General features: G+C 40.1%; 1 protein-coding gene across 2 annotated transcripts in view; it reads left to right on the plus strand.

Moving 5' to 3' along the window:
* The window catches only part of SOBP (sine oculis binding protein homolog), a 152,094-nt gene that overhangs the window by 821 nt on the left and 131,284 nt on the right, over positions 1-19,989 (plus strand). For both annotated transcript variants that reach the window (XM_056124974.1, XM_056124975.1), the window contains exons 2-3: positions 13,663-13,801; positions 15,508-15,693. In XM_056124974.1, coding sequence (XP_055980949.1) covers positions 13,663-13,801; positions 15,508-15,693 — 325 coding nt within the window. The remainder of the gene's footprint in view (positions 1-13,662; positions 13,802-15,507; positions 15,694-19,989) is intronic.

Raw genomic sequence — 19,989 nt, forward strand, 5'->3', positions numbered from 1 at the left:
GCCCCCTCTGAGCCCTTCGGCCACCGGCGCCTCCCGCTCTCCGCCGCCCGCCTAGCCGGGGCAAGCCGAGCCCCGCTCCCAGATCGCCGTGTGCGGGGCGGCCTGCGCACAGCGCTTGCCTATTGTTCGCAAAGGCCGGCCCGAACCCTCTCGGCGAGGCCGGGCGCCCAGCCAGGCCAGCGGTGCCCCAGAGGTGGCGAGCGCAGCACTCCGGCGCGCCAGCTGTTCGCTTCGGAGCTAAGGCTGCGGAGCAGCATTCAGCTCCCGGACCCCCGTCGCCTCCCCTCCCCCCTCTCTTTATTTTCCGTGAAGTTGGAGCTTTTTGGCCCCTCGAGCATTATTTGGCGCGCATCTTCCGAATCTCTCGATGTATAAACACAACCCCCTTCACCTCCAGCCTTGAAACCTATATTTGCGCGAGTTACAATCAAATAGCGGATTTGAGGTGGGGAGGAGAGGGGATTGTACTTTAGTTTTTGATTTTGCAGCTGTCTGGGTGTTCCCGGTTTTCTGCATCGAATCCTTAACGTCGTCCAAAAAAACGGTCCTGAGTCAAGTTTGTATCTCGAAAACAAACGTGATGAAAATGGCAGGACACTGAGTTACGTTTGATTGCGTTTTGCGTTTTCTTGGTGAATTCAAGCATATGTCTAGAGCGGCTAGTCCGAAGCGGCGTTTAGAAAGAAGTGGGACTCTTTATTCCCATAGGCGTGCTTAGGTGCGTGTGCTTACCTTTCCAGGAAACGGCCCTAGCGATCGATTTCAAATTTGGAGTTAGGGTCATTGGGGTTTTAATTCTCTGGACGAGGATTTTAGTGCCTGGAAGCACGAGGAGCAGCGTCAATGCAGGATTGTTAAAGCAGATTTGTCTGGGAAATCAGTGCTTGTCTTGTGATGGAAACCTATTGATCCCAAGGACAGGCAGTTTAAAAAGCGGGGGCTCAGAGTAGGAACTGTCTTCCCACGTTGGGGGGGGGGGGCGGTGGAAATCGCACGGCCCATAATGGTCATTCTTCCTCATTTACTCTTCTCTCTTGTCTTTCTTGTCCAGATTACTTTCTTCCCCCCCCCCCCCCACCTATAAATTGGGGGATGGAGGAACAGGAGAGAAGTGAAGGCCTAGGAAATTGAGTATGCACTGGCCCTTTAAAACATTGCTTAATGTGATCTATACGGATGGCAGCTTTTAAGTTTCATAGGTTCTAGAATTACAAATTAGCTAATTTTAATCAAAACATGTGAAATGTTATCCCTGCTGGATATAAAGGCTGACTGTGCTCATGCTTGGGGCTTGAGTTGTTGACTTTGGCTGCGGGTACACTCCGTGGTTTGGGGAGATAGTTGTCCTTCTGCAGTATAACAGATGTTTGTCTGAACTGGTGAGGAAGAAACAAAAACAACGTTGTGTGAAGGGGAAAAATTACACAACTTTCAGCCAGTGCTACAGGACGAAGTATGGCGTTAGCCTTGGTGCACAGAATTTCCTTTTTTGAAAATGTTATTTTCCCCCCAAAGAACCACCTATTATTTGAAGTTTTAATCCTCTTCGTTTCACTCCAGAGTAGCATTAATTGAGAAGTTTTGTGTCGAAAATAATCGCATTGCTTCTAGGGTCAGTATTTTCTCACTGTTTGGAACAATGTATAGGACACCTCTGGCTTAAGTCTTCAGTCAAGTCAGAATCCCCACCCCTAGCCAGTGGAAGTCATAAAATTACCTTTCTATGGGGAGACAGTTGGTAGGTGTCACCCTAATAAATAGTAACCAAAGCTTCCTATTTAGAAAGTGATTTCTCAAAAGTCAAAAGAGTGGAAGCATTCTTTGGAAGTTATTAGTTTTTTCTTTTTCTTCTTTATTAATAGCCACATGAATAAAAACCCTCCCCGAAACCGCCTGGCATTATTTCCCTGCTGTCTCCCCAAACCTAAAATGTAGTGTACACAACAAGCTGGCCGCCCGGTATAAAAATATGTGCAACAAAATGTCACCGGGAGCACAATGTGGCCTTGTGCAGCTTCCTATCGGTGCCGCTGGAGCTGCCTGGCTGTGTTTGCCTTCATCTGAACGGCTTTCATCTGGACCAGTGTAAACTAAGCCCTGGTAAGTAATCACTGCCCGGCAGAAAGAAAGGAATGTATACAGCTAGCAAGGCCTAAGCTGTAAAAACGGAAACCTGAGCCCCCACCACGGATCACATATCAAGGCTTGAAGGTAGGGGAAATGAAAGGGGGAAAGAGAAGAGAGCGAATGGAAAAGTCAGGCTGGGAAGTGGAGGATCAGGAGGAGATCCCCCTTAGGGAGATTTGGCTCAGGGATTAGGGAATTTTATCGTGGTATACAGTGACCTACTCGGGTTTCAACACTGGTAGGCTCAAGTTGCTTCTCTGCAAGTCCAAAGAAAAAGGACTGGTGTGTATGTGATTTTTTTGCCCCCCTTCGGGTAATAGAAAGGACATGGGTACAAGTGTCTATTTTAAGTGCAGCAAATGCAGGGCACTGAGAATGAGCAGCAAAGATTGCCTCATCATAGAGACTTCCTAATTGAGATAGTTACATATTTATTTAAAAAGGGCTGGAGAAGACAAACTGGCTGAGGTTCAGCTGACACCAGTAATGGCATGGAGTATCTTCTTGTGGCTGGGAGCTAATGTTGGTTGCTGTTTCACTAGATCAGATATTGAGTTACATTTTCCTTATCGCTGGTTTAATGTACATGGCAGTTGTAACAAATTTAAATTTGATACAATATAATTTTGTGTGTGAAAAGTACATGACTTGGCATAGCTTGCTTTTAGTGTACTCCAGTGAAAATATCTCCTAGTAGGAATGTTTTGTCCCATTGTGACCTTTATAATGTTTATCTTTTTTTTGCCCTTCCTTCAGCCTGCTGTTTCTTGATTTAAAAAACTCATTAATGCACTTAGAATAGTCTGTCTTGTTTAATTAGTAACCAACAAAGATGATTTTAAGAAGTCAGATAGCAATGCAATTTATAATTTGGTTACTTTTGCTTTTGAAAGTTAGTGTTTCAATTGTGTCTAGTGTAAAATGTTTTCAATATACTGTTGGCTCATGTGAATCATTATAAATGGATACTAGGAAGAAATTAGAATTTATGGAAGGGATTAATTCATTTCAGAAATTCATCCAGAACACAGTAGATGTAAGCTGGTTTGTAGTATTGAATATGTAAACACAAATGTATGTGTGAAAGTAAATATAATTGCTCTTATGTGCCGGTATTTCTGCACATAGATCTTAATGAACGTGATTAGTCAGTACAGAACACTAATACAACTGAAAAACTAAAGTATGAACAAAGATAATGAGTCAGATTTTTATCTTTTACTTTTAAACCTGACAAAACCAAGGTGATTAGATCAAGCACTCTGCCCTGGAAACTTTCATAATGAACGTATTTACAGTGTTTGACTTCTTCATTAACTGCCAAACAGGTTAACCTGTGTTAAATGACTCAGGGTCTTCTTTACTGAAGAAGTTTTTGTGGATAAATATCCTTATTAAGTAATTTGTACCTAAAATTATGTTTCAACTCTATGCCTACAGTTAGAGTCAGGCACATCTGTTAGAGTTTAGTAATAAACTCACCACAGGATTTTCTCGTTTAGTTCCTGATGATCTCCATTTGGCATTAAAAATGACCTATGCCACTTGTAAGAGACAATAAAATAAGTTGCAGAGCCAAGCTGGCGAGCACAGCGAGAGAAAAACAGCTTGGCATGAAAAAAAAAAAAAGAGAGAGAACAGAGTATCGATGGGAAAAGTCAGCCAGCTTAAGGTCTCTGTAGCTCATCACTAAAACAGGTATATTTAAGTTTTGCTGCTGAAATTCCATCCTGTTGCCAGGTACAGAAAGTCTCAGGCAGGTACCTAGGAAGTGGGCCCGGTCCCAGATCCCACTGTGCTATTCACCAGTTATGAGAGAGCTGGCTGGCTCTGCCGTGAGTGACCTCAGGTGTGCCACGTGGAAAGGAAAACTCAGTCAGGACATGGGCCCTGGGGACTCAGAAGAGGATGTTCCTGAGCCTGCCACTCTGCATTGCTCCTAGTTGTCCTCTGCTTGGCTCCAGTATAACCCAGAGGAGCGGGCCCTGGGAGGGCGCAGAGAGATGTGAATCTTGCTGTGTTTAAATTCTGAAGACTCTTTCTCCATCTGTGAACCTGTGAGGAGAATATGCGGCGGTGAGCGTCTCTGAGCCTTACACAACTCACAGGTTCCAGAGACGAGGAAATGGAAAGGAACCACTCCACTTCCTCCCGAATCTGAAATAAACATTTGAACTAGAAGAAAATGAGTCTGACAGACTCATTCCCTTCTGCGTTTCCTGCCTCAGTGCTTGCCAAGTGCTGCTCTGAGAAGCCAAGCCCTACTCTCCTTGTATGAAAGACAGACTCACAGAGACCACGAAGTCACTGAGTTTTGAGAGGAACGTCAAAAACAGGGCCGTGAGCAGGGCAAATACCAATCAGCTCAAGTAACTGCAAAAGGGAGAGGTCTAGGGATAGATAGTGTCTTGTTAGAGTCCCCAGATTAAAAGAAAAACCTTTTTTCTTAGCTTTTTGGGTCACACCCGGCGATGCTCAGGGCTTACTCCTGGCTTTGCACTCAGGAATTACTCCTGGCGGTGCTCGGGGGACCATATGGGATGCTGGGAATTGAATCCGGCTCGGCTGCATGCAAGGCAAACACCTTACCCACCGTGCTATCACTCCAGCCCCATAAAAAACCTTTTAAGGAAATATTCTTTGTATTAAATCTGTATACTTCTTTAAAAAATAATAGAAGGTGAAACATGAAAAATCTCTGAAGTCTAAAATTTGCTCTTGTGAAATGGGAAGTCAGCCACATTTGTACTCTCAAGCTAATGAGATGATTGACTATTTGCCTAAAAGAGAAGAGTAAGTTGAGAAAAAAGATCAGGCACTTTTTTTTTTTCAGATGGTGCCAATTGAAGCACATAACCAGGCATAAATGAATGCGATGAATGAGATTTGCTGGATGTATATTTTAGGATCCACAGACAAATGGGTGCTAATATCTCTTATATAACTGAAGGATTGTGGAACTGTGTTCCACTTTAGGGTTGTGGCCTTGGCATGGATAGAAACAGTGTAACAAGTCTTGGTGATTTTTTAGGGTGGCTCTGCAGCTGTTAAGACACAGCTGCATACAGCCAGCTGCACACCTGCTATATCTGCTTGTGTTAGCCTGAGGGCTGGTGTCCACAGTGCTAACATTTGTTTGACCTTCTTTAGAATATTTGATGGCCTGGCCACAGATTAAATCATGGAGTTGTAATTGCCTGTTTTATGTCAAAGACAATAGAACCATAGATTTTATATATGTGGGAGCTCCCAATTTTGATTTCAAATGATAATTAATAGCCACTCAGTGAAGAATGTATCAAGAAAAGAACCTGTTTTGGGTCTGAGTTGAATGACTGTAGAACCACATACATGGTAATTGTGGGCCAGAACAGTGCTGCAAAATGACCTCAATGGAGGACAAGGGAGCATCTTCATAGGATTCAAATTAAAAATCTGTAGTTCAGGTCAAAATAGCAAGGGGAAAAATTTGCACCGAAAAGGCCAATTTAGTTGCTTTTATTATTTCATACAAGCTTATGACCCTCCACTGGGTCTTTTGTGGGGAGTGAGTGGTTCCTAGTGTCCAGTGGGATCGTGAAGGTGGAAGTGCTTCATAATTTGTCCAGGGCTTCTTCCAGTGTTTCTCTTCTATTTAATATAACCTCACCATCTGCTTCTTGGCAATACCCTAAAATAAACTGATTCATGGATCTAGGTTTAGAGATGTGACTTAGACTTACTTCTAGCCTAAACCTTAGAGTTTTATGTAACCAGAGCGATAGTACAGTGGCTAGGGTGTTCAGTCCCTGGCATCCCTTATGGTCTACTGAGCTCCAACTGGAGTGATTCCTGACTTCAGAGTGTAGTAACATCGCTGGGTATAGCCCCCAAATCAAGAAAGAAAAAACAAAAACTGACTTGCGGGCAGGAGATAGTAATGTGGATAAGGTGCTTGCCTTATATGAGATTGACATGAGTTTGATCCCTGGCACTGCATACAGTCCCCTGAGCCCCTCCAGGAGTGACCCCTGGACAGAGCCAGGAGTAAGTCCTGAGCATTGCTGGCTGTGACCCCCAGACTGGAAAAAAAAAGGAAAAAAACTACAAACCACCCCTGACTTCCAATCCCCAACTTCCCACAAAAGAAGTTGCTTTTCTTTTATAGATCCCACTCACCCCCAACAAAAAATTTCTATCACCAAGTCCAGTGATGCTTAATAGAGATCTTTTTAAGGAAATCAATACATAGAGGTGAAAATAGAGATAAAATATTTTCCAAAATTTACCACCACCATTCTATTAGTCATAATCTTAACTGGCAGAGGCAGTAGCATTTTCCTTTCCATTTTGTAAATTGTTCAGTATTGGAGGTTTCCTTTTCTTTAAAAGTATTTTTCTTCTGCTCCACTTTCTCGAATACTGAGTGTCAGAATGTTTTGAAGTTAATAGCATAACTGACAGATCCTTTTTATTGTCATAAGAACTGTGACTATAGCTTAAATGGTCGTTTGAGAGAAGATGATGTGTTAATTAGTTTTTAATTAACCATTTTTATTTTAAAGAATACAAGGTATAACAAATATTCGAATAAGACATACAAATAGCATAATGTAAACCCATAATTTTCCCATCCAGATATTATTACTGTCAACATTTTGATGCATATCTTTTATGCCCTTTTTGATGTATAAAATAGTTTTTAAAAATTCAAATAAATGGTCTGTAGTATAGACTAAACTTCTTTTCAAAACATAATATATATTATGCATAGCTTTTTATGGCAGCAAAAATTTATCTACAGAATATATGTTACCAGCAAATAGTATTCCATTTTAGTCATCCTGTGATTAAGTTATAATTTATTTAACCAAATTCCTGTTGCTTAGCATATAGTTTGTCTTGAAGAAAATAACACTGAGATGACTATTCATGAACGGATGTATTTTTGCACCCATTTCCTTAGAATAGTTTTTAGAAGCCTAGAAATAAAATTGCTGAATCAAAGAGAATGTAAAAATTCAAGGCTTCAGTGATAGTCAAATTACCTTTTCTTAAAAGTTATGTCATCTTAAATTCCCATGAGTACGAGTATTCATTAATACAGGATTTGACACATTTTTTTAGACTCTCGCATATGTAATTTTAGAATCTGATTCCTGATTTGATCACTGATATGCCTTTATACCTTTTTTTTGAAACTAGTGAATAAGTTAGCACATTTATTGAGCTCATTCTGAGTCATAGGCAGTGTGCAAAGTTTAGTGTAAAAGGATGTGAACGGTTTCTGCCCTCAGGAAACACAGTATATTTGGGAGGGAGGAAATATTTTACTAGAATTGGGCTGACAGTAAAGATGGGATTTATGACCGTGGGCAGAGGGAGAACTTGGCTTCCCCTTCATTTGAACAAATGAGCAGAAGTGCTTTGAAAACCTGCCTTGAATAGAGTACAAAGTTGGAAACATTTATATTCAGTTATGAAACACCTGGTAGAAAAGAACTCAGTGGTACCTACCTATACTTTCAAATCCATTTGGTGTTTTCAAACTAAAAATTTTAGTTCTTTATTGGATGTTTTTAGTTTTAGGGTCACAGTGCTTGGGAATCACTACGGACTGGGTTCCGGGTGGCACATATATATGGTACCAGGGATCAAACCTGGGTAAGTTACGTGCAAGTGCCTTAACCTCTGCACTGTCTCTCTGATCCCCAGCCCCTTTTGAAGCCCTTGGCATATTTGTGTCTCAGAGATGCTTTGGGAGGACAGCTATTTTCACTTTGTCATGAAATGAGCTTCGTTATTTATTGGGTAAAATGGTTCATTAAATATCATTTAGATTGAGGGGCTGGAGAGATAGCACAGTGGGTAGGGCATTTGCCTTGCAGGAGGCTGACCCGGGTTCGATTCCCAGCATTCCATGTGGTCTCCCATATATATATATATATATATATATATATATATATATATATATAATTTAGATTGAACTTTTCCACTTGCACAGGACTTCCAGTTGACTGAGAGTATTTAATATGGAACAAAGCTCCTATACATAATATGTATGTGTAATATATGAAAACGTCCATATCATATCATATTTTGGTTAGAATTCTAGAAAAAGAACCTGCTTCCAAATCATTAGAGTTGTATTCTTTCCTAAAGTGTTCTGGAGATGAGAAGGGATTTGGTGAGGGTGAAGTGAAAAACAGGTGTGAATGCAGGCTATTCATTGTACAAAGCAGTTCAAATCAAAATGATGCCAAAGCATCCTAAAACTTATTTGTGAGTATTAAGCACTCCCTCAACCCCTCCCCATGCTAGTATTACAAATAAGAAGTTGGGACAGTCACAAACCTGAAAGAATATGAATTATTTTTTATTTTTGGGTCACCTCTGGCAGTGCTCAAGGTCTACTCTCCCACTCTATACTGGGATCATTCCTGGTGGTGCAGGGGACTGGGCCTCCCACATGCAAAGCACATGCCCAGTCCTTTGCACCATCACTTTTCTGAGGATGCAAAATTTTAACATTCATAGACGTCCCTATTTGGAAACTGTTTTATGTAAAATTGACATTTTATGGTAAGATTTTTTTGCAGTATTTTATAAGTTTTTTTTTTCCCTTCAAGAGGTAACTTTCTTTGGTTTGCTAATGGTAAAGAATATAGGGTAGAAAGGGATCTGGTATGAGAATCCGAGGATCTGTATTTTCATTTTTATTTTAATCGATCTCTTATGCCTGTCACTCACCTTCTTGATGATCTAATTTTCTTTTGTACAATGAGGATGCCACATAGGTTCATCAGAAGTTTACTGTGGGAATTAAATACCCAACTCATTGTATTATTGAGAAGAACGAGAGAGTGAAAGAATGTGGAAACACTATAAAAAGCCATAAAAGTGTTAGACATTATCATTATAATTATATGACCTATTTTCCAAATCCAAATTGGACCACATGGTATGAGAGAGGATTTTTGTGTTACTTCCAAGGGTGAGAGGCTGTCTGCAAAATGTGATTTGAAAGCCAGAATAATTTGGCACATTTTGATGGTTTTTGGGAGCAATGATAAAAAGTTTTGAAATAGTGGCAGTTCAGTAACATTTATGATTTTGTGGTCATTATATATGATATTTCTTTGAAAAAAGTATTTTTGTTTTTTGTATAAGTAGATCTTTATTATCATAGAATCTCAGAGCTGGGGCATTTGGTGATTCTAATATGTTTTCTTCCTTAATCTTCAGAATAAATGCTGGACAAAGACTTTTTAGGGAAGCTAATTTCACAAGTTCCCTTAATATGATAGCTTGACTTACTATGGAACATTCTTTTTTGGGGTTGTTGTTTGTTTTTATGTTTGGACCATATCTGCCAGTGCTCAGGGATTACTCCTGGCTCTGCATACAGGGATCACTCCTGGTGAGGTTCTGGGGACCACATGGGATGCTGGTGATCAAACCCTGGTCAGCCATGTGCAAGGCAAGTGCCCTGTCTACCTATTGCTTCATCCCTTATATAAGAATTCTGAAACTGGGGAAAAAATTCTTAAATTGAAAAGGAAGAATTTGTGTAGTAAATTATTTAATAGTAATAATTATATGAAATTATGCAGAGTACAGAGGTTATATTGGTCGCCTTACCCACAATTTCCCTGGTTCAATATCTGGAACTGTATATGGTTCCTCCAGCACCACTATGAGTGATTCCTGAGCACAGAGCCAGGAGTAATCCTGAGTAAGCCAAGTATGACTCCCCTATATCCCCTTCCCTCACACAAATAATATGACAAAATAACTATTGGAATTTTCTAACTAAGGGATTTAAAAACTGGAGCCACAGTACAGTGGGTAGGGTGTTGCCTTGCATGTGACTGACATGGGTTCGCTTCCTGGTACCACATATGGTTCCCTGAGCATCTCCAGGAGTGATCCCTGAGCACAGAGCCAGGAGTAAGTCCTGAGCACAGCCTTGCCATTCCCTAAACCACCTTCCCCGCAAAAAACCAAACTCAAAGATGAAATCCCTTACAGCCTATAAACTAAATTAGTTTCTTCTAGAACATGTTATGTTTCTTAGATGTTATCTGTAAAAAGCTAATATACTTTCTTTGGTTTAACATCCACCATGATGAGCCCATATAGCATTCAATTCTCAAAATTAAAAAAGGCTCTTTGGAGTTCTTTGATTTTATTCTTGGGGCGGGGGGGGGGGGGCATAGGGTGTGGGGAGAGTTTCTGAAGCAGTGCTCAGAGGACCCAAGAGCTCCTCCTGGTAACACTCAGCAGGGCAGGGAATGCAGAGCTGCTTAGGCCTGGTGCCACGGGATACCAGGGCTAGCCTGGTGGTACTCAGGGGCCTTCAGGCTATACCTGACAGTGCTCTGAGACCCTCTGAGGCTGGACTTTGACCTTGGTTCAGAATGTGCATAGCATGTCCCTGACTGCTGACCACCAGCTATTGCCCACCATGATTATTTCCCTCCCTCCCTCCCTCCCTCCCTCCCTCCCTCCCTTCCTTCCTTCCTTCATTCCCTTTGGGTAACACTCAGAGGTGCTCAGGGCTTACTCCTTAATCTCTGCTCAGGGATCACTCCTGGTGGTACTCAGGGGAATATATATTATGCTGGGGGTCCAACCAGGATAAGCCGTGTGCAAAGCAAGTGCCTTAACCCCTGTGCTATTTCTCTGGCCAGTCATGTTTTAAAAATATAGTAGTATATAAGGCAGAGGCAATGGTCTGTTTCTTGCTATTCTTTAAGAAACTTAAGTTTCCCCCCTCCCTTTTCTTTCATCTTATTCTGCCTTTCATAAAAGGTTTGAGATTTATGGCTTGAGGCTTTATAAATCTTTTGTTTTTTACTTTCACAGTCATGTTGCAAAACAGTAAAGGGTTTATTTTTATTTTCAGTGACAAGAATGGAAATTTTCTAGAGTTTATTTTTACTGACATAGTAACTTGAAGATCATAGTAACTCAGAATAGATAGACTTCATATTATTTCATGAAGCCTTTGAATTATTCGGTACAAACCATAAACTATGTGATGAGTTTAGAAGCCCAAATAATTTGAGTTTTGATGCTAATATTCAGTTGATGTTTCAGTTTTTACTCAGATGTCTGAAACTTATGGGTTCCAGCCCCGAGATTGGTTGTGAAAGGCCGAACTGATTTGCAGCTGGACTAAAACAAACAAATCTATATCCTTGGCTGAGAGGCTGCCCCATGAATTATGCATTTGTAGCCTTTGTGTCACTTTAGAGTTTAGACAGAACCAGAGAGTGAAGCAGATGCAGTGGTACAAAACTGGGTATGGTGACCAGGAGTTACCATGCAGGAGATGTTCTGTCATGTTGGCACAGTTCTCTTAGGGATTGGGGCAGGCAGCACACAAACTGGTGGAATGGCTTGGACTTGTCTTTTAGCTCTGTTGGGGGTTGGTTTTTCAATGAAAAGTGGAATCTTTATTCTTGACAATTTCTGCTGCCAGACCGCTGATGGAGGCTCTCAATCTGGGTGTTTAGGAATCCTTTCTCTGTCCAACAAACTCAGCCGAAAAAGAAAAATTGGATGTTAGGGGAGATGGACTCCTCACTATAGGGGTCTCTTCGGATTGTGTAGAACAGCATTTAGCCTGAGCCTTCCTCAGTGGTATCGAGATCTTGCTGAGTTTATTATTCATATGAATCGGATCACTGTGTATTAATGAAAAGAATGTATATCTAATATGGACACAGGCAATCATCAGAGAAGATAAGTGCTTCCCTAAAGCTTGATAGTCATTGACAGTTGGCATGTGGATGGTAACACTGAATCAGACTGGGTAGCTGTATTTTTAATTGCTGGTTCACTGGATTATCACACATTGGCTCAGTTGGAGTTCTGAACTTGAGTGGGTATCAAAGCAAAAAATCTAGCATCATGTGGGTGTTTCAAAATGCCAGATTTGTTTTTATGGAGTTAGTAGTATAATATCTTCTTTCTTTTGCAATTCCTGCTGAAATCTAAAGTTGTGAAACTCAAGGGAACAGGGAACTCACACTTTAGGCTGGTCTATTCTGTGGCTTAGCCTGAGTGCTTTGTTTCAGGTATTACACATCCCAGGCTAATTCAGAAGTGAAATCTTTGAGGAAGAGTGAGAAAATATTCTTTGAAACACAGAAGGTTAGAATACATAGTTTTCCTTCTTCAGTCCAGGAGACTCAGGGTGTTTTGCCAAATAGAGATGGAAAAATTGCAATTCAGTAAGCATTTACAAAGCCCTCACTTTGTAGTCCTTTTATTTTACTTTCCCCAGCTTTATTGGGATATGATTGACACATATAATATGTAAGTTTGAATTGTACAACTATTGTTTGATCCATTTATATAATGCAAAATGATTACCAACATAGCAGTTCTACAACCTCCGTTCTGTCATATAGCTAATGTTTCTTTCTTTCCTTTTTTTGTGGTGTGACCATTTAGGGCCTATTTTTAAAGCAACATTCATGTATATGGTATAATATCATTACCTATGATTGCTGTGTTGTACACTAGGTCCCCCAATTCATTAATCTTATAAGTGGAAGCATGTGTCCTTGAATACTGTCTCATTTTCCCTACCCTCTACCCTCTGGTAGCCATTTCTCAGCTGTTTCTCAGAGATATTTTAGGTCACACACAAGCATTAAAATCATTAGCACACATCTTTCCTTTTCAGATCTAACAGTTGATAAGTTCATAAAAAACTGTCATTTGATATTGAAGTTTTAAATCTGTCAAACTGTACCAGTATTTTCAGTTTGATATCTATAATAGTATTAATAATACCATATATTTATACATTGACTGATAGTTTAAAGTGTTCTCTCATATTATCCAAAATCTGACTCTGTAACCTTATGGTTATTTGTGACTTTCATGTTACCTGTAGAAGATGATCATAATGATCTTTGATTTCATGGTGAAAGAATCTGTCACTAGCTAATATATAAAGCAAATTATGAATTGATTTTTAAAGAATACCCTTCACAAGGGAAAATTAAGTAGTAAGATCCTTGTCGTCTATTCAGCTTTCTGTGTGACAGTGGTTGACAATTGAGAAATTATTTCTTTGCTGAGCTTTTGCTTTATTTAATATGAGTCATGTTAAGAAACAGTACCTAAATCAGAAGGCAAGTGTAATTGAATCACAAAAAAGATCAGTTGTTTTCATTTTTCAAAACCTTTTCTTAGCTGTTTTTTATGTTTTACTTCTCAATATTTGTGCATTCATATGGGATATGAACTATGAAGAATAAGCTAAAATATGACTTCCCATTTGTAAGCCAAACTGGCAAATGCCTTTTTTCTTATTATCTTTAAATTGCAAATGTCTGAAGGCCTGTCCTAATTGGATGCATCATCTTGAGATTTAAATGCATTAGAAAATTTAAACGTGATTTGAAAAATGAACACGCTGCCAGGGAGGTGGGGCTGGGCTGACGGTAAAGAAATTGTGCAAACAAAATTGGATTAATGCGTTCTTTTCAAAGAGTTATTGATTATATAAATAAGTAACCTCTGCTTTTCTTTCAGAACTTTGCCGAAAACACCATGAATGAACTCCTTGGCTGGTATGGCTATGATAAGGTTGAATTGAAAGATGGTGAAGATATTGAATTCAGGAGCTACCCTACAGATGGAGAGAGCCGGCAGCACATTTCTGTTCTCAAAGGTAATGACATTTAATGTCCCTTTGTTCATGCAAAGAAGGATTAACTATCTCAACCTGCCAGAATTGAGTTGCTTTGGGACTCGTTTGTTGATTATGCCAATGGTTGATTTAAATGTACATCCTCTGTAGTGGTTCCCCCTAAGCAGAATTCCACAGAATAGAAGGGCACAGCATAAAACAAAAATAGACAGCTTAATCTTCAAGCAACAGGAGAGCTAGCAACACAAGGGCTAGGGAGTTTAATGTTTGTGGTAAGGCCCTCAAATTTATAGAAAGGGGTGACATTTGCTAACTACTAGTTTCCCTGAAACCTTTGATAGATCTGCTTTTGAGGTCTGGTGCTTGGGATTAAGTGCAACCCCATTTAGATTTTTAGGCTACAAGAAGGAACCATAGTTAGTTTGGTAATTCTTCCTCCCTCCCCTTGTTTGGAGGGAATTCTAAGGGGAGCCATATTTATATTTTGTGTTTGAAATTTTCATCCTATAGGACTGGAAGAGAAATTGAGAGAAGTAGATGGTTGGATCCTATTCTATTCTATATGGATTTTTCTTACACCAGAAGCAGAGAAAATTAAAGACTTATGTGGTTGTTAATATATATATTGATTTTATGAACCAATTTAGAATGAGAATTTATTTGTGAAAAAAGATGATGAGTATGCAAGGAGTGACTTGTTTGGAGAACTTAAAGTGCGGGTAAATTCATTGTGTGGCTTCATTGGCAATTTATCAGTGTTTGCATTGCATTCAAAATCTATTGGCATAAAATACCTGTTCATGCATTTTATTTCCAGTCTCTAAGATAGCACTTTTCCTTCTTATATGCCAAGCAACGAAATATAAATGAGCTGTCCTGCAGGCATGTGGAATTGAACGTACATGACAAATTTTATGTTAAGCTTGCTATGAAATTGTACACTTCATGTTACAGAGATAGTATCATCAATTCACTGTAAATGAAAAATGCAAGTCATGAGTTTGTATTCTATAAGTTAATAGCTCGTATAATGCTTGGTCTGGGAATAATCTTTGCCTCTGGGGAACATGGAGAGTGCCAGGATATGTTACTAGAGGGAAAAGTTGTTTTCTATGGTTGAGGTTGTGTGTGTGTATGTCCGTGTATGTCTATGTTGATTTCTCCAAGAGGATAAAATCAATAAGGGTTCATTTTATTGTAGGTTTTCCTTATTTTTCATTTTTGTTCATTTTTAAATGGATATTAATAAGTTGACATAAGGGTATATCTTGTGAAACAACAATTTCCTTCTAATCATCTTTTTTTTCTTGATGGTTCACTTGATTATATTGTAACTCAAGTTTATAATATAGTAGAACGTAGTTATGGTACCAAGATCAGGTTGTAGGCTTTCCCCCATAGCAGGAGAGATAGGCTGGCTATATATCACTTTGTACATGGAAAAGGTTAATTGCCTCTCAATTTTCTCTGGGCTTTCCCAGTGCTAAAATTCATCACCAGGATACATTTGGGATGATAGCTATCGTAGTGGGGCCAATTATAGAGGAACCCATTGAAAATTTATGGTAACAAGACTGAAAAGGTCCAGGATGGTCTGTGGAGTGCTGGTAAAGCATTTTAAGATTTGCAAGGGAAATTTTTGTTATATAGTCATTTTACTTGAGAAAATGTGATAAGGAAAACAAGCCCTTCTGTCATGTTGATTATCATTTTTGTCTTTTTTTCAGAAAATTCTTTGCCAAAACCAAAATTACCTGAGGACAGTGTTATTTCACCCTACAACATAAGCACAGGCTATTCAGGGCTTGCCACAGGAAATGGACTCAGTGACTCACCGGCAGGGTCAAAGGATCATGGCAATGTGCCCATTATTGTACCTTTAATTCCACCACCTTTTATAAAGCCACCAGCAGGTAAGTCACTGGGGTTTCTGATGATCAGTTCTAGGAAGTTGTTTTAACTCTCTTCTGAATAATTATGGAGCATGCCACTGAATTTTGGAAAAGTCTGTTTTAAGAACTTTGTAGATGAGAAATATAGTTATATGTATTATTTGAATCAGTATTTCTGTAATCAAGCAAGTTCCTCAAACTACTGCTTATTAGACTCAAGTTTTCAGCTGACGATAAACTTTGCCTACTCCTGGCTACAAAACAGCGTTCTTTTCCTTCTCTGAAATTGTGTTTAAGAAGATGAAATCATTTTGAGAGTAAGAGATGACTGACTGACTGGTTAGCAGAAGTAAGTGGCCATGACTGAGCTGGGGGCGCTGGGTCCCCTCTGTGTGTTTGGAGGAAGGGGTGTGGGACAGGTTTGTTTTTCAGTCAGCCTTCTAAATCCACTTAAGAAACAACCGAGACTCTCCATCTCTACCCACAGTTCTTTCTAATTCCTGGAAAGCTTTCTTTCAGAGCTATTAAAAAAATAAAAATCAAAGTAGGAATTTCATCTCATGGAAACATAATCGGCTCTTTTATTTCCAGGAAAATGAGATGGAACATTGGGTTAGAGCTGGATGGCCATGGACAGACCCAACGTGGTATGGCAGGCTAGACTGCAGATAGCTTTCATCCATCCGGAGAAAGAAGTTCAGTAGTATTGTATCTGACTTGCTGTGTAATGTTGGAATTCAGCTAGAATGCTGAATTGCTACACTGGTTATCTTTCTGTATATTGAATTGAACACTGATACAAAAGTTGAGTATTATAGTGTTAAGCATTGTGATCTGCTAAAGCTAGCGAATGCTTTTCTTGTTTTGGGGCCATACCTGTTGGCAGTCAAGGTCTACACCCAGCTCTGTGCTCAGAGGTCACTCTTGGCATCCTTGGGGGATCATATGTGGTACCAGGGATCAAACCAGATTTATCAGCATGCAAGACAAGTGCCTGAATCCCTGTACTCTCTGGCCCTCAAGAAAATGAATATTTTTTTAGGAAAGATAAGTATTTGGTTATGTTTTCAAAAATAGCTAAAATTTTTACAGTTATAAATTCCTTGGCTTACTTTATATTATAGATATATTTATAATAGTTTATAGGTCACTAACATTTTCCTTCATGATATGGGTACATTCTCTTGCTTGACCAATTACATTTTTTTGGTCTATTTTTGGGCCACACTCAGCTGTGCTCAGGGATTACTTTTGGCTCTATGTTCAGGGATCACTCCTGGTGGGCATGGGAACCAATGGGTTCCAGAGCTGAAACCCAGGTTAGCTATGTGTAAGGCTGACCACTGTGCTGTCTCTCTGGCTCCTCAGATATGTGTTAGCATTAAAAAATGTTCCTTTATATTGAGGTCCTTAGTCATTAAGGTTTATTTTCTGCCAGAATCACTTGTAATTTCGTCAGTGATAATAAATGATTTCTGTATCATATGAAGTTTGCCTTTTATTTTTATTTTTTATTTATTTATTTTTTTTGGCTTTTTGGATCACACCCAGCAATGCTCAGGGGTTACTCCTGGTTCTGCCTCAGGAATTGCTCCTGGCGGTCCTCAGGGGACCATATGGATGCTAGGGATAGAACTTGGGTCAGCCCTGGCCACTAAAGTTTGTCTTTTAATGCCTTAAAAAAAATCTCCTTTGATTTTTTTGTAAAGCAAAGGAACCCAGTTTTCGTCCCATGGGCCAAAGGCTTATTTGCATTAGTTACTTGGAGGGAAGGGTGACTAATTTTCTAAGACTAAGAGTTCATGATTGAATCTATGTTCAGTGGCTTAGATGAGTGGTGATGATGATTGACTGATCATTTGGGCAGTACAAGTAGGAGAAATGAACATGGATGTTAGGTTCAGACAGTTTGGGTCAAATCCTGGCTTCCTTGCTTGATAACTGTGAAAGTGGACAAGTTACATAGCTCTTTTCTCCTTAGTGTCTCCATCTGTTAAATGGGGATCACAGTTCCAGCTCATGGCATTGTTGTAAGAGGAGAAAATGTATGTTAAGCATCTAGCCTACTGCCTGCCACATGGAAGCCATTGAGTCAATACCAGGCATCTTTTTTCCCCCCATTCCTAATTCTGCCCTAGAGTTATCATGCACATAATTTGTGCACAAAAAGGTGTGCATCTAAATGCAAATTCCCCTCTAAGATTTATTTGAGCAAAGCAAACAGCTTTAGAAATTAGCATAGCTGAGGCAAGCAGGAGTTTGGCATGCCAAAAAACCTGCCCTGGAGTTTCCTGCTCAGCCAGCCACGTGGAATTCAAGCACACAGCTCCCATTTAACTCTAATTCCACATCAGATCAGGAAATAAATATGCAAAGGGAGAGAGGCCAAAAATTGAGTCTTGGAAGTCTTAGATGTAGGAACTCTGAGGAATTAGAAGCCAGAGTAACTGAACACCAGTGGTTTTTTAGCCTTCTTCCATGGAACTCCATGGCACTCATCCGGTGAAAAGAAAATGTAGGGAAGGCCGGGTTTAACTTTCTGTACTTTTTCTAAACCTTGTCTCTGTCCTATTTATAATAAATATTTTGTCATATTTTATATGATGAAGTTAAATAGACAGTATCTCTCCTTTTCAGGAGCTCACTCTCTTAGTCTCTAAGTAGCAATATACAGGAGAGAGGAATTTTGGCCTAATCTGCCACAGAAATTGACTTACCTTTTCTGAGAAGGGCCAGATATTTCAGACTTTGAGGCTGCACAACTATCACAACTACCAGATTCTGCTGTTGTGGCAGGAAAACATCCATCGATAACACAGAAACAAATAGGCATAGCTGGGTTCTAACTTATTTACAACAAGTGTGCAGCAACCAAGATTTGAAACTAAGACTGGGAAAGAAGTTATGATATAATAGAGTGGTGAATAGAGTATCTAAGAGTCAGGCTGTGAGCTGTGTCCTGGTACTTTGTGTAATGTCATAAGGAAGGGACAGCCATATGGGCGGCACCAGTGACCGCAACAGAATATGCGGTGAGCTCTGGCACAAAGTGGGCACCCTACCAATATTTGTTGAATAAATAAATGGATGGCTGATGCTCCAATTCCTATTGTGCATACCTGGACAGTCTAGGATCCTGTTTTATTCACTGAGAAAATGCCAGTGTCTAGTTTGGCATGATCCCAAGCTGTCTGACCAGACCACAGTCTTCCTGACAGCAGTGTCAGTCATTATTTGTGGGTAAGTAGAGTCCACAGATCATCCAAAAACTTCCATCTAGTCAATTATTTCAATTCTCTCTCTTGCGGAAACATTGGCCAGAGCAGTCCCTGCAGGTCCCTGTGCTGAGGCACACTCTGTCAGTTTTCTGACTCGCATGCAGGCTCACAGGGCATTCCTGGGGGAAAGTAATAAATGCTGCAATGGCTGGAAGCAAAATGCCCTGTGATAATCGGCCCCTGCATAATTTATAGTTGTTTGCAGGTGACTGTTGAAATGTGCACCTCTTGTGAAATAGGGAAGATGAGGAATTTATGTGTACTTTGGATTCCTAGAGACAAAAGAGCACTTAGTGTTCAAAATTATTGTTGCACTGGAAACTAGCTATGTAAAAATGCTAATGGTCCCTAATATTTGCATTAAATCCTTTGTTATTTATGAAATTCATTCACGTTTATTATTTTATTTTATCTTTACAATAACTCTGGGAAATAGCATGTCAGTCTACATTAAACAAAGAACTGAAACTCAGCTAGGTTAAATGGCTTTCTCCACGTCATGTGGCTTCTAAGTATTTGAGCCAAGACTAGTGCTCTCTTCCAACTGTGAATCCAGTATTCTTTGAAATATAAAGTTGCCCTTTTTTGGCATATCTGTACAAAACTTCCCTAGACTGCATCAGAATAAAGATCATTTTCAGTCTGCTGCATTGGAAACAGATACAGGGATTCAGTTTGTTCAGGCGAAAGGTTGTTTTTTAAGTGTCCCTCTTTGGGGAGACTTTAGTTATTTTTCTGCCCAAGGATCTATAGGGGAGGTCTTGTAGGGTCGTGTAAAACCACCTAAGCTTGGTTTTACACAATTTGCCTTCCTGAGGCAAATTGCTGTTGCTGCTGCTGATCCTTCTCCTTCTCCTTCTCCTTCTCCTTCTCCTTCTCCTTCTCCTTCTCCTTCCCCTTCCCCTTCCCCCCTTCCCCCCTTCCCCCCTTCCCCCCTTCCCCCCTTCCCCCCTTCCCCCCTTCCCCCCTTCCTTCCCCCCTTCCCCCCTTCCCCCCTTCCCCCCTTCCCCCCTTCCCCCCTTCCCCCCTTCCCCCCTTC

The sequence above is a fragment of the Sorex fumeus genome, unplaced genomic scaffold (genome assembly GCF_029834395.1).
Source record: "Sorex fumeus unplaced genomic scaffold, SorFum_2.1 ptg000054l, whole genome shotgun sequence".
Classification (NCBI taxonomy): Eukaryota; Metazoa; Chordata; class Mammalia; order Eulipotyphla; family Soricidae; genus Sorex; species Sorex fumeus.